This window comes from Entelurus aequoreus, linkage group LG17 (genome assembly GCF_033978785.1).
Source record: "Entelurus aequoreus isolate RoL-2023_Sb linkage group LG17, RoL_Eaeq_v1.1, whole genome shotgun sequence".
Lineage (NCBI taxonomy): Eukaryota > Metazoa > Chordata > Actinopteri > Syngnathiformes > Syngnathidae > Entelurus > Entelurus aequoreus.
Genome location: NC_084747.1, coordinates 7,556,792 through 7,572,689, shown reverse-complemented (window position 1 = coordinate 7,572,689; position 15,898 = coordinate 7,556,792). Strand labels below are relative to the sequence as shown.

The 15,898-nt window shown below is 40.8% G+C and overlaps 1 protein-coding gene across 1 annotated transcript; it reads left to right on the top strand.

Moving 5' to 3' along the window:
• Window positions 1-1,102: 1,102 nt before the first annotated feature.
• LOC133632263 (gastrula zinc finger protein XlCGF8.2DB-like) lies at window positions 1,103-7,137 on the top strand. The gene is made up of 2 exons (XM_062024605.1): window positions 1,103-1,394; window positions 5,659-7,137. The coding sequence occupies exons 1-2, from the start codon at window positions 1,280-1,282 to the stop codon at window positions 6,705-6,707; spliced, it is 1,164 nt and encodes a 387-aa protein (XP_061880589.1). The 5' UTR covers window positions 1,103-1,279; the 3' UTR covers window positions 6,708-7,137.
• The last annotated feature ends 8,761 nt before the right edge of the window (window positions 7,138-15,898 follow it).

The window sequence follows — 15,898 nt, the reverse complement described above, 5'->3', positions numbered from 1 at the left end:
GCATAAATGTCTCTGCCAAAATGTAAAAAAAAATGTTTTGTTGTACTGAGCAGGTTTGAAATAAATACTTCAATTCAATATATATATATATATATATATATATATATATATATATATATATATATATATATATATATATATATATATATATATATATATATATCCTATTATACATATAAATAAAATAAATACTTGAATTTCAGTGTCCCGGAGGCTATCCAGTAGATGGCAGTATTGTCCTGTTTAAGAGTGTCACAACATTGCTGTTTACGGCAGACGAACTGCTTTACGGTAGACGAAAACGTTACTGCTGTTGTGTGTTGTTACCGCGCTGGGAGGACGTTAATGAAACTGCCTAACAATAAACCCACATAAGAAACCAAGAACGCGCCCTCAATCATTCTACAGTTATAACGTGATTGGGCAGGCACGCTGTTTATATCGTGGGAAAGCGGACGTGAAAACAGACTGTCGCCGCTGTCCCCACTCAGGTCCGCATGGAGCTGGAGGGGGCGTGGCCTCCAACTCCGGCTGAATTCCGGGAGATTTTTGGGAGAAAATTTCTTCCGGGAGGTTTTCGGGAGAGGCGCTGAATTCCGGGAGTCTCCTGGAAAATCAGGGAGGGTTGGCAAGTATGGTTTATTGTCATACCAGCACACGATACACATGAGATGGCACACAGTTTAGTAGCATGTGAACAATAGGATTGGTCCTGGTGGAGATCTACACTCTTAGTGCTTTTCTTCTTTATTCAGAGTAATCATTTGACTTTATAAAGGTTTTTAACTAAAACAACTAAGTAGCTTGAAAAATATTTCTGTGTTTCTTGTAGTATTTAAAATGTAGGATTTTTTTCCCTCGATGTTTGCCCTTTTTCTGGTTTGAACAACAGCCATGGAAAAAGTCTGTGCACGTGCTTGTATATATATATATATTTTATTTTCAAACAGTAGTTGTAGATTATTTGATGTTAGATACTTTTACTAACCATTGTTTTAAACTAAGATTAAATTGACTTTATTTTGAAAAAAAACCTGATGTGGAGTAGGAAACGGAAGTTGCAGACTTTTAGCGCATGCGCAAATGTACTTGAAGCCAAGCAAAAAGACGAAGACCGCATGCTATGGTTGTTCGGATAATTTTCGAATTCACGTTCTTAAAGTCATATGATTCACAGCAAATATAGCAACAAATATCTCAATTCGCATTTTCCAAAGCCACGAAACGTGCATTGAGTTTGGAGCGATATCTGAAGTGAAGATTGAAGACGTGATAGAAGATGGACGACTACTGCTATGCTAAGATGGCGACGTCCGCTAAAAGAGAACATGAAAGAGAATCAGCGCCACCAACTTCCAGCAAATCACCAACGGAGATAAAGACGAAAGATGAAGGTGAGTGACTTGAAGTTTTGTCATTTGAAAAGTATTTGAATTTCAAGCCCTTAAAGTCTAAATTAGCCGGCTTTGTTGAAGAATGTAAAGAAAGAGCCGCCATGATTGTTAGCTTGAAGAAGGCAGTGGAGTTCACATCAGAGGAGATGAAAGAATGCAAAAGTCAAATGAAGAAAGTGGAAGAGCAAAACAAGCGCTTCCCATGTTTGGCAAACGCCACATTTAAAATATTTAGCTCGCATTACTAAGCTAAGTTATTCATGGAGTCCATCAAGTTATTGGATGGATGTTAGAGTGGACATAACAGCCACTATCTCGAAGTCATCCTCCATCTTGTAAACACTGTAGCAGCTAGTGAAAGATTAAAATGATGTTGTTGCGCCAGGATTTGATTTTGAGCATTTTTTAATTGTATTTCCTAGTTCTTAGTAGGGCTGGACAATTAATCCCATTTTAATCTCAACTTCATTTAAGACATGACACGATCATAAACATGTTATTGTAAAAAAAAGAAAAGAAAAAAAGATGAACAGCCCGCGGAACGTGCATGCAAATTCTTGAGCCTGTAACGGTTAAAGGGATGAGTGAGTGTATGATTGAAAAAAGACCATGTCTACTAGAATGTGCTACTTTTTATTTGACACAGTGCTAGTATGTCTAATCAGAAGGGGTGTAACGGTACACAACAATTTTGGTTCGGTACGTACCTCGGTTTAGAGGTCACGGTTCGGTTCATTTTCGGTACAGTAAGAAAACAACAAAATATAAATTTTTGGGTTATTTATTTACCAAATTTGTAAACAATGGCTTTATCCTTTTAACATTGGGAACACTATAATAATTCTTCCCACGTTAATCAACATTAAACTGCCTCAAGTTGTTGCTCAGATTAAATAAAATGACACAACTTTTCTTCTACATATAAAAAGTGCAACATTAAACGGTTTCAAGTCAACTCATCATGCTTAATTTATTACAGCATTTGGGAAGCCTGTAGTTGATTTTTATTATGTAAATGTTATATTTTTATCAACATGTGATAGCAGGGACCCTGCCATTCAAAACTAGGCTGCTCCATTACTAATGATTAATGTAACTATAGCACATTTTTTAAGCTTCTCAGGTGTAATTCTTTCCCATTCTTGCTTGATGTACAGCTTAAGTTGTTCAACAGTCCGGGCGTCTCCGTTGTGGTATTTTAGGCTTCATAATGCACTACACATTTTCAATGGGAGACAGGTCTGGACTACAGGCAGGCCAGTCTAGTACCCGCACTCTTTTACTATGAAGCCACGTTGATGTAACACGTGGCTTGGCATTGTCTTGCTGAAATAAGCAGGGGCGTCCATGGTAACGTTGCTTGGATGGCAACATATGTTGCTCCAAAACCTGTATGTACCTTTCAGCATTAATGGTGCTTTCACAGATGTGTAAGTTACCCATGTCTTGGGCACTAATACACCCCCACACCATCACACACGCTGGCTTTTCAACTTTGCGTCTATAACAATCCGGATGGTTCTTTTCCTCTTTGGTCCGGAGGACACGACGTCCACAGTTTCCAAAAACAATTTGTGGCCAGCTATTAAGTCGTCTGTTTTCATCGCAAAATTCCACAGTATTCTGGACATCTGTGTTGGTGACTCTTTTGCAATTTGTTTAATGAACAATGAAAACAGCAAAGACGAAAGCTGTAGGTGGGAAGCTGTGTATTAGCGGCTGGCTGCAGCAACACAACCAGGAGGACTTTGAGTTGGATAGCAGACGCGCTACCGTGAGTACGCAGCTTTGGCTTCCAAACATTTGATCGCTTGCCCATACGTGCGTGCCGCTATGTGCATGTCACGTACGTGACTTTGGGGAAATATATGTGCTGTATGAACTTTACGGAGGTGAACGGTACTTTGGGCTGTGGGATTGAGTGTGTTGTGCGGGTGTTTGATTTGTATTGGTGGGTTATATGGACGGGAGGGGGGAGGTGTTTGTTATGCGGATTAATTTGTGGCATATTAAATATAAGCCTGGTTGTGTTGTGGCTAATAGAGTAAATATATGTCTTGTGTTTATTTACTGTTGTAGTCATTCCCAGCTGAATATCAGGTCCCACCCGCCTCTCACAGCATCTTCCCTATCTGAATCGCTTCCACTGCCCTCTAATCCTTCACTCTCACTTTCCTCATCCACAAATCTTTCATGCTCTCTCAAATTAATGGGGTAATAGTCGCTTTCTCGGTCCGAATCACTCTCGCTGCTGGTGGCCATGATTGTAAACAATGTGCAGATGAGAGGAGCTCCACAACCTGTGACGTCACGCTACTTCCGGTACAGGCAAGGCTTTTTTATCAGCGACCAAAAGTTGCGAACTTTATCGTCGATGTTCTCTACTAAATCCTTTCAGCAAAAATATGGCAGTATCACGAAATGATCAAGTATGACACATAGAATGGACCTGCTATCCCCGTTTGGATAAGAAAATCGCATTTCAGTAGGCCTTTAAAGGCCTACTGAAAGCCACTACTAGCGACCACGCAGTCTGATAGTTTATATATCAATGATGAAATCTTAACATTGCAACACATGCCAATACGGCCGGGTTAACTTATAAAGTGCAATTTTAAATTTCCCGCTAAACTTCCGGTTCGAAACGCCTCTGAGGGTTGACGTATGCGCGTGACGTCAATCATTGAAACGGAAGTATTCGGACACCATTGAAGTCAATACGAAAAAGCTCTGTTTTCATCTCATTATTCCACAGTATTCTGGACATCTGTGTTGGTGAATCTGTTGCAATTTGTTCATTGCATTATGGAGAAAGAAGCTGAGCAAGCAAAGAAGAAAGTTGTCGGTGCGAAGTGTCTATTTTGCAAGGGAAGTCAGCAACAACACGTACACAGCTGGCGCTTCTTTGTTTACATTCCCGAAAGATGCAGTCAAGATGGAAGAACTCGGACAACAGAGACTCTTACCAGGAGGACTTTGATTTGGATACACAGTTGCGATAACGTGAGTACACAGCTGCGCTTCCAAACATTTGATCGCTTGCTATAACTAGCTCGAGGTAGTAGCTAGGAGCTAGGAGCTAGCATTAGGATTAATTTGTGGCATATTAAATATAAGCCTGGTTGTGTTGTGGCTAATAGAGTATATATATGTCTTGTGTTTATTTACTGTTGTAGTCATTTCCAGCTATATATCAGGTCACCCCCGGCTCTCACAGCATCTTCCACTCCCCACTAGTCCTTCACTAGCACTTTCCTCATTTAAAAATATTTCATCCTCGCTCAAATTAATGGGGAAATCGTCGCTTTCTCGGTCCGAATCTCTCTCACTTCATGCGGCCATCATTGTAAACAATAGGGAACTTTGCGTATATGTTCAATTGACTACGTCACGCTACTTCCGGTAGGGGCAAGCCTTTTTTTATCAGATACCAAAAGTTGCGATCTTTATCGTCGTTGTTCTATACTAAATCCTTTCAGCAAAAATATGACAATATCGCGAAATGATCAAGTATGACACATAGAATAGATCTGCTATCCCTGTTTAAATTAAAAAAAATCATTTCAGTAGGCCTTTAAGAGTGGCAGTATGTGGGGTGAGTGACGTGAGTAAGTGAGTGGGCGAGTAAGGAGAGGTAGTGGTAGCATGTGCAGGAGTGTTAATAGCATGGTGGATGCCCGCTTGTGCCCCGTGGAAATAATAAATAAAGTGAGCAAGCTGTAACTAATCGACGGCCTCGTCCTTCCGACCAAAGAGCGGAGCTTTATGGACCCAGTGTTACCCCCGACACAACATGGGCCCTGGAGGGAACGTCTCCCCTGCGCTCCTCGACCACGGTCTGGGAGCCCACAAACATGAAAGGTGTAAAGCAACCCTTGCAGAGCGGCGGCTCCCTGTTTAAAGTGTCACCTTTATTGTTAGTTTAGAAGCCCAAATACCTCCATATTGCACTCCATGCACCCTCTTTATTAACCAGTAGAATTGTCCTTTGTTGCCTTTCTTCCTCTCCACCATGTTATTGCTTGTATGCACTTTGTGTGTGCGTTTTGACACACTCAACATCATGCGCCTCGGCTCTGTAGTCACCGCCGCACAGCAGCATTCAGGTGAAAGAACGGTACCGGTACTTTTCAAAGGTGGTATAGTACCGATTTCAATTGATTAGTACCACAATACTTTATTAGTAGCAGTATACTGTACAACCCTACTACACACACATACAGTACATAGAAGAAAGTGTGTTTTTGTTGTTTGTGTCTTGCAGACGTCCAGCAGCTGATCGGTAATCCAGAAGAAGTTTCCCCTCAGTTAGGGGGGAGCTCCACTTTGAAGCAGGAGACTCCACAACCACCCTGCATTAAAAAGGAAGAGGAGGAACTCTGCATCACTCAGGAGGGAGAGTGTCTTCTAGGACGAGAGGAAGCTGATTACACCAAGTTTCCACTGAGTATTCTCTCTGTGAAGACTGAAGATGATGAAGAGAAACCACAAGTAGACAACCTCTTAGCTCCACTATCAGATAGTGAGGCTGAAGACGAGGTTGAAGAACCTTTGAGCAGCGATAAAGACTGTGAAGGTGATATGAGGACTCACACTGACAACAAACACTCTGAATGCTCTACAAAGAAGAGAGGTAAAACATGTTTGAGCTGCTCAGTTTGTGCTAAAAGCTTTACTAAAAAGAGCCGTTTGACTCGACACATGAGAACACACACAGGTGAAAAACCCTTTAATTGTTCAGTTTGTGGCAAAAGCTTTTCTCAAAATGGCTCTTTGACTCAACACATGAGAACACACGCAGGTGAAAAAACCTTTAATTGTTCAGTTTGTGGCAAAAGCTTTTCTCAAAATGGCAATTTGACTGGACACATGACAACACACACAGGTGAAAAACCATTTAAATGTTCAGTTTGTGGCAAAAGCGTTTCTTTTAAGAGCAGTTTGACTAAACACATGACAACACACACTGGTGAAAAACCCTTTAAGTGTTCAGTTTGTGGCAAAAGCTTTTCTATTAAGAGCATTTTGACTCAACACATGAGAACACACACAGGTGAAAAACCCTTTAAGTGTTCAGTTTGTGGCAAAAGCGTTTCTTTTAAGAGCACTTTGACTAAACACATGAGAACACACACTTGTGAAAAACCCTTTAATTGTTCAGTTTGTGGCAACAGCTTTTGTCATAACAGCTCTTTGTGGCGACACATGAGAACACACGCTGGAGAAAAACCATTTAGTTGTTCTGTGTGCTGTAGAAGGTTCCCACATAAAGCAGATGCAGTAAAACACATAAGAACACACAAGGGAAAATAACCTATTAGCTGTTTAGTTTGTGGTATGTTGCTCATATGTGGTGACATCCACCCTACCCAGGACCTCCTCACTGCTTCTTTCACAAATATCTGAGGTATTCATACAAACTTGGATTATTTGGAGCATAATCTTATCTACTCATGACCCCATGTCTTCTCTGTATCTGAAACCTTGCTGAACAGTAAGATAGATGATGCTTCAAGTGCTTGGTTACTCCTTCTTCAGTCCTGGGGCCTCATGTGTCAAGTTTGTGCAAGCTCAAAAACCTGCACTACACCCTTTTTCACTGCAAAGTTGAGATGTATCAAAACTGACGTTGACGCATAAGTGATAACTGTTTGCATAACAAACTGCCAACTTTTACTCCTCAGACTGGTTGATGTGCAAATCAGAGACTTATGAACAATTAACCCCCAACACCCACAACCCAACCCCCACCTCCCTCGACATTCGGGCATAACAGGTTCAATCCGGCCCGCGAGATGAGTTTGCGAAGTGTAAAATTCAGCTGTATTTTTAATGAAAGAAACTGCTGTTCTAAATGTGTCCACTGGATGTCACATTAGCAATTCTGTTAGGCAAGCAAATAGCATAGCAAGTATACCAAGCAAGAGGTAGACGGTAAAGCGGGGCTGTGACTCCTCCCCCTCCACCCAACGTAAAACAGGAGTAAAATAAGCAATCAGTAACCCCACTTAAAATGCAGCATGAGACACTGCACACTGATATAGTTCTGTGAAAATGATTGTCTTCTGTGCAAATGTAAAGAAAGTGAACAGTGTGTGATTTACTGCAATACTGTCAGTCTTTTCACTTTTTATTTGTGCTTTGTTGAAATTGTTCACACATTGCACAGCTTTTATTTTTCTATCAATACACATTATGTCTAGAAGACAGGAAGTAACTCAACACTTGAATAGTTTCTACCTCAGTGTGTATGGTTTGTTGAGTTAGCACAGGATTAATATGTGGAAATGACAAATGAGGTAGTTGATAGAAAGAATAGTTTTTATTCATGCTTTATTTAGTTTTTTGTTCAATCCTAGATGGGTTGTGACTTAAAGTTTAATAGAAACACTGAGATTAAGTTTAAGTTCATTGCGTTCTTTAAGGTGTTTTTGAAAATGCACCATTTTTTTCCCTCAGAATTTTTAACTAACTTGAAGTGTTTTGTCAAGAGGATTATTTGTGATGTGTACATTGTCCGAATGTGATCGTTCTATTTTAGGTTGAAGTAAAATAAAGAAAACAATCTGTCGTATTTTGAAGTTATCATGCCATGATTTTACCCGTCCCGCCCACGTGGAAATAGATTTTCCTCCATGCGGCCCCTGAGCTAAAATGAGTTTGACACCCCTGCTGTAATGTGACTCATGTGAGCAGGTTACTGTATAAACACATTTTGTTATAAGTTATAAAAATGTGTTCAGTTCTCAGAGACACATCAATGTCAGGCTGACAATCGCTCTTCCGCTTTCTCCAAACACGAGAACAAAGCAGCTCCTACTGACTTGTGATTGGTCAGACCGTGCCCATCTTAATCACATGGCTCATTTCAATATAATAAATTGCGATGTAACACAATTGAATATCTTATATGCTCAGACAGTAATGTGTTTATATAAGTTTATATTGTGATATGATGTTTGTAATGGGGATTGATTGATTGATTGATTGATTGATTGAGATTTTTATTAGTAGGGTTAGGGTTAGTGGAGTACATATTCCGTACAATTAAACACTAAATGGTAACACCTGAATAAGTTTTTCAACTTGTTTAAGTCGGGGGTCCACTTAAATTGATTCATGATACAGATATATACTATCATATATACTATCATCATAATACAGTCATCACACAAGATAATCACATTTAATTTTTTACATTATTTACAATCCGGGGTGTGGGGGGGGGGGGGTAGGTTTGGTTGTTATCATCAGTCATCAACATTTGAGAACAGAGAAATGGATATTGGAACAGTGTAGGTCTGACTTGGTAGGATATGTACAGCATATAGTGGGCATAGAGAGAGAAAGAGAAAGAGAGATCAGAAGGCATAAGAAAAAGTATCTGCATTTGATTGTTTACATTTGATTATTAACAATCCGGGGAGGGTGTTAGTTTAGGGTTGTAGTTGCCTGGAGGTGTTCTTTTAGTGCGGTTTTGAAGGAGGATAGAGATGCCCTTTCTTTTACACCTGTTGGGAGTGCATTCCACATTGATGTGGCATAGAAAGAGAATGAGTTAAGACCTTTGTTAGTTCGGAATCTGGGTTTAACGTGGTTAGTGGAGCTCCCCCTGGTGTTGTGGTTATGGCGGTCATTTACGTTAAGGAAGTAGTTTGACATGTACTCTGGTACACGTACCAGAGGGACGGCGTGGCAAAGTTGGTAGAGTGGCTGTGCCAGCAATCGGAGTGTTGCTGGTTACTGGGGTTCAATTCCCACCTTCTACCTTCCTAGTCACGTCCGTTGTGTCCTTGGGCAAGACACTTCACCCTTTGCCTCTGATGGCTGCTGGTTAGCGCCTTGCATGGCAGCTCCCGCCATCAGTGTGTGAATGTGTGTGTGAATGGGTAAATGTGGAAATACTGTCAAAGCGCTTTGAGTACCTTGAAGGTAGAAAAGCGCTATACAAGTATAACCCATTTATCATTTATCATAATTTACTTCGGTATCAGGGAGGTGTAGCGGATATTATTGACTAGGCCAGGGGTCGGCAACCTGCGGCTCTTTGATCACTTTGATGCGGTTCAGCTTGTCACAGCCAGATGCGCCCTCATCCTTGCGCTCTGCTTGTCAAGCTTCGGGACACGCCCACGGCCGCGCACATCCAGGGATCCGCTGTCCTGCAGCAGCCGCCTGCTGCAATTATTCACCGGGGACTTCACTTGGGGGACTTCACAGCTCACAGAGGGGGGGACACGGTGCCGTTCACCTCTACCACCTGCTCCCTCCCCTCCATGTAAGATTGCATCCAGCTCCATGAGGTTTTGTTAAATCCGATTGCTCTGAGCTTATCCAACAGTATAGCGTGGTTAACGGTGTCAAAGGCCTTCTGAAGGTCCAGCATGACCATCCCGCAGTATTTGCCCGCGTCCACCTCATGTTTGGTGTGGTCGCTCAGATAGAGAAGGCATGTGTCAGTGGAGTGGTTAGTTCTGAAGCCGGATTGGAATTTGTACATGAGTTTATTAGTGGCAAGGTAACTGTCGACCTGTTCATGAACTATTTTCTCCATTACTTTCGAAATGGAACTGAGAATAGAAACAGGTCGGTAGTTGCCAGGTTCCTATTTGCTTCCTTTTTTTAAAGATAGGAGTTACTCTTGCTATCTTAAAATCTTTTGGTACTTGGCCTTGTGTAATTGAGAGGTTTATTATGTGCGTGATGACCGGGGCAATGATGGAGGCAGAGTCCCTGAGGAATCTGGATGGGATATTATCAAGGCCGGTGGCCTTGTTTGGGTGGAGCGCGCTCAATTTTTTAAACGCCTCATCAGCTGAGACCATTTGTAATTTGAAATCATTGTTGGATACTCCTAGCTTTCTGTAGAAGGCTTGAATGTGTTCTACACCAAAACGACCAGAGTGGTGGGACAGCTTGTTGACAAAAGTTGCGGCTATGCTGGTGAAAAAGATGTTAAGGCTGCTTGCTACCTCCATTTTGTCTGTAATGAGGGAGTCTCCCTCCTTGATGCTGATGTTGGTGAGTCTGGTTTTAAGTTTCTGGCTGCAACCGGGAAGCTGGTTTTTGAGAATTTTCCAGAGCTCACGTGGCTTATTTGTGTTTTCCTCTATTTTGTCGTTAATGTAATTTTTTTAAAGGATTTAGTCAGGTTGGTTGACTTATTTCTTAATTTATTGCATTGCTTTTTGAGAGTTGAAAGGAGTAATTTGAGGTTGATATTATTGGGTTGTTCATCTACTTCTGTTTTACACTTTTGGTATTCGGAGTATTTTCTGTCTCTGTTTTTTATGGCAGGTAATAGGTCCGGATTCATCCATGGTTCCGAGCGGGCTTTGATCCTGACTGTTTTCACAGGAGCCATGTCATTTAGTATCTTTAGGAACGCTGTTTTGAAGCGATCCCAAGCAACATCGACCAGGTTGCTCACGAGCATAGGGGACCAGTCCCACTCATCTAATTTTAAATTGACATTATCACTGGAGTATTTTTTAAGGGATCTGGATTGGGCTGTTATGTGGCCATTGGCTTTGGGTTTAGCTATTTTGCGGGTGCAGAAGGTTAGATAGTGGTCGCTAAGACCACAGATCATGACCCCACTATTTTTTATTTTAGGTCGGTTTGAAGTGAGAATGAGATCTATGGTTGATTGGGTGGAATCACACACCCTTGTAGGTAGTGCTATTAGCTGGGAAAGACCGTGTAGATTACAAAACTTGCTGTAGGATCTGAAGACAGGCGCATCTCTGCGTTGAATATCTGTGTTCAGATCCCCAGTTATAATTTTCTCCACGTTGTCTGCCGCAGCCAAGCACTCCTCCAGAGCCCCATAGAAATCACTCTGATTAGGGGGTCTGTAAACAGTCCCTATTGGTACCGGCTTAGCGTTTTTAAATTTGATTTCCGCCCACACAGATTCCAGGTCATTGTGGTTAAGATCAGTGCGAGTTATGTATTTCATATATTGGTGAATATACATACAAACGCCCCCACCGTGTTTATTCCTGTCCTTTCTGATAACCGAAAAGTTTTCTATTTCTATCTCTGAGTCAGAAATACTTTGATCAAATTTGGTTTCAGAGAAACACAGGATTTTTACCTTCGTGTTGAGGAACATTTCTCTGATTTGGTCGAGTTTGGTTCCAGAGAGGCTGTTCACATTAAGGTGGATGATGTGTAGTCCACTGGAACCAAAAAGAGCATCAGAGTCCGCTGTGTAGTGGTACTGTCCAGAAAAGTTGTTGGTTGTGGTTGGGGGCGGGGGGCGTGGTTAAGAGGGGAGGAGTATATTTACAGCTAGAATTCACCAACTCAAGTATTTCATTTATATTTCATATATATATATATATATATATATATATATATATATATATATATATATATATATATCTTATTATACATATAAAAAAAATAAATACTTGAATTTCAGTGTCCCGGAGGCTATCCAGTAGATGGCAGTATTGTCCTGTTTAAGAGTGTCACAACATTGCTGTTTACGGCAGACGAACTGCTTTACGGTAGACGAAAACGTTACTGCTGTTGTTGTGTGTTGTTACCGCGCTGGGAGGACGTTAATGAAACTGCCTAACAATAAACCCACATAAGAAACCAAAAACTCGCCCTCAATCATTCTACAGTTATAACGTGATTGGGCAGGCACGCTGTTTATATCGTGGGGAAGCGGACGTGAAAACAGACTGTTGCCGCTGTCCCCACTCAGGTCCGCATGGAGCTGGAGGGGGCGTGGCCTCCAGCTCCGGCTGAATTCCGGGAGAACATTTCTTCCGGGAGGTTTTCGGGAGAGGCGCTGAATTCCGGGAGTCTCCTGGAAAATCAGGGAGGGTTGGCAAGTATGGTTTATTGTCATAGCAGCACACGATACACATGAGATGGCACACAATTTAGTAGCACGTGAACAATAGGATTGGTCCTGGTGGAGATCTACACTCTTAGTGCTTTTCTTCTTTATTCAGAGTAATCATTTGACTTTCTAAAGGTTTTTAACTAAAACAACTAAGTAGCTTGAAAAATATTTCTGTGTTTCTTGTAGTATTTAAAATGTAGGATTTTTTTCCCTCGATGTTTGCCCTTTTTCTGGTTTGAACAACAGCCATGGAAAAAGTATGTGCACGTGCGTGTACAGGGACGTGCACATGATAATAGAGGGGCAGGGGCTCAAAGTCAGAAAAGGGCAGGAATTTTTTTTTTTGTCCTTTACACAATATGGAAAGTAATGTAAAATTAAATTTGCTAATAGGAAGCTAACTACTTAGCTGTGTGTCCTTTGTAGGTAAAAGTGATTGCCATTTCTTTTGTGTCAACAAATTATGGTCATAATGAGTTAATTCACATTATCATAGGCTTGGAAGACATGAAAAGCAACAAAACACTGTTTTATTATCAGGCTATTTATTGTTAAAGATAAGCACTTTAATATTGAACATTGAACAGTGCAACATGAACTTTGAAAAAAAATACAAAAATAAATACCCAAATGGAAAAAACTTCAATGTGAAAATCTGTCCTTCTTCCCTTAACTTGATGAAAACACCATCAAGTTGTAACTTATGGTCTATCTCACTTAATGCTCAGACTAAACAACTGAAACCCAATACAGGGCCAAAAATATGGACCAGGGGCCAGTAGGGCTGTATCCTTTCTTTTTTTGGCATTGGGCTGCAGGCATAATCAACATGAATCAAGTTTAAATACAGATGGCAATATTCCTAACAGATAACCTACATCTTATATCCCCAGAATGCTGAAATTATTATTATTATTATTAATAATAATAATAATTATTATTATTATCATTGTTCTTCTTATTATTATTGTTATTATTATTATTATTATTTGTTTTTTACATCCCTGACAGGAATTTATTAATGTTGTTTAAAGAAAAAGAAAAAACACACAACACACAGGCAGAGGGCACTTTTTAAGACGAGGCAAAAAAGGGCAGGGGCTCAGGGACCCATAGGGTCCTATGTGTGCACGTGCCTGTGCTTGTATATATGTATTTTTTATTTTCAAACAGTAGTTGTCGATTATTTGATGTTAGATACTTTTACTAACCATTGTTTTAAACTAAGATTAAATTGACTTTATTTTGAAAAAAAATGATGTGGAGTAGTAAACGGAAGTTGCGGACTTCTAGCGCATGCGCAAATGTACTTGAAGCCAAGCAAAAAGACGAAGACCGCATGCTATGGTTGTTCGGAGATTCTTCGAATTCACGATCTTAAAGTCATATGATTCACAGCAAATATAGCAACAAATATCTCAATTGGTATTTTCCAAAGCCACGAAACGTGCATTGAGTTTGGAGCGATATCTGAAGTGAAGATTGAAGACGTGATAGAAGATGGACGACTACTGCTATGCTAAGATGGCGACGTCCGCTAAAAGAGAACATGAAAGAGAATCAGCGCCACCAACTTCCAGCAAATCACCAACGGAGATAAAGACGAAAGATGAAGGTGAGTGACTTGGAAGTTTTGTCATTTGAAAGCTATTTGAATTTCAAGGACCTTAAAGTCGAAATTAGCCGGCTTTGTTGAAGAATGTAAAGAAAGAGCCGCCATGATTGTTAGCTTGAAGAAGGCAGTGGAGTTCACATCAGAGGAGATGAAAGAATGCAAAAGTCAAATGAAGAAAGTGGAAGAGCAAAACAAGCGCTTCCCATGTTTGGCAAACGCCACATTTAAAATATTTAGCTCGCATTACTAAGCTAAGTTATTCATGGAGTCCATCAAGTTATGGGTGAGGGCCGACATCCGGGCAACTGAGCTACATACGGGTTCTTCGAGCCATAGCAACCAGACTGGCGTTGAAAACAAACCGTTGTCATTACTCTTTAACGTGTCGACCTACGCTGGTTAAACCCGTCATTCTGCCTCCAAAATGCCAAAAAGCTGTGTTGTTTTTGGTTGTGCTAACCACAACTGGAAACAGGGAAAACAAAGGTCGTATATTCTTCTGCCAAAGCGTGATAAAAGCCCACAGAGACGGGACAAATGGCTCGCAGCTTTACACCGGGAAAACGAGGACGGTTCTCACTGGAGTCCCCCAAAGTCCCGGGTCGTGTGTTCGGATCACTTTGTTTCTGGTAAATATAAGCAGTGTTGGGTTAGTTACTGAAAACCAGTAACTAGTTACAATTACTAGTTACTTTATTTCAAAAGTAACTCAGTTACTAACTCAGTTACTTACACCAAAAAGTAATGCGTTACTGTGAAAAGTAACTATTTAGTTACTTCTTTTTTCCACCTTTTTTTTAAGGCTCCCATTAATGTCCTTTTAGCCTTCATTTCAGTACTGTTATTGCACTGGAGAATAATACCATCTGTTGATCAACTTGACATGCATTTGCATCACTCAACTCAGAAAGCAATGTGGTCTACATACAACACACAAACAATGTGGTCTACATACAACACACAAACAATGTGGTCTACATACAACACACAAGCAATGTGGTCTACATACAACACACAAACAATGTGGTCTACATACAACACACAAACAATGTGGTCTACATACAACACACAAACAATGTGGTCTACATACAACACACAAGCAATGTGGTCTACATACAACACACAAACAATGTGGTCTACATACAACACACAAACAATGTGGTCTACATACAACACACAAACAATGTGGTCTACATACAACACACAAACAATGTGGTCTACATACAACACACAAACAATGTGGTCTACATACAACACACAAAGACAAAGATATGTTCCAAAGGGCCAATTTATTTCAGGCCAGAAAAAATTGACAAAACTATTTTAAATAGCTGCAACATAATGGCACTTTAACTTTAACTCTAAGTAGATAGGATCTTTGATCCAAGACACAACTTACGTTTAACTAAAATGTTATTTTCTTTGTGCTCGACAAAAGAAAAGTATTGAGAATGTCTCCATGTTAAAAAACTCGACTTCTGGCTTCACCATGATGTCTTGTTAGTTGTTATGAGAGTAGCGTGTGTGTGTGTGTGTGTGTGTGGCCCTTTAAGATATGACAACATGTGAGGTGAGTGACGTCAGTGAGTGAGTGGGCGAGAGAGGTGAGGGAGCGGCGACAGTGAGTGAGTGCAGGTGTTCTAGCTTGGTGGATGGCTGCGTCCAATAAAGTCACAAAGTTGCAACAAACCGCCGGGCTCGTCATTCACCCTCAGCTGTAAAGACCCTCTTCCGGGTAAAGTGAAGGTTGTTAGCCCCGAAGTACGGCTCTGGAGGAAGGTCTCCCCTGCGGGGAGGCGTGCTTTCCCCCACCCACAGAAAGCACACCTCTTATTTTCCACCGGAGCGCTCCAATAAAACACACTCAGATCTTCTGTTTCTAGCCGATACTGCGTTATTTTACGTTATTTTTATGTAGTAACGCATCACGCAGTAACGGTAACTGAGTTACTGCATATAAAAAATAACGCGTTGGATTACTAGTTACCGCCGAAAGTAACAGCGTTACAGTAACGCTGAATATAA

What these genes read in the sequence shown, in the direction of transcription:
- LOC133632263 (XM_062024605.1), top strand. Translation starts at nt 1,280, where the DNA reads ATGGACGACTACTGCTATGCTAAGATGGCGACGTCCGCTAAAAGAGAA. An exon ending in GATAAAGACGAAAGATGAAG is followed by an intron (nt 1,395 to 5,658) that starts GTGAGTGACTTG and finishes TGTGTCTTGCAG; the next exon opens with ACGTCCAGCAGCTGATCGGT.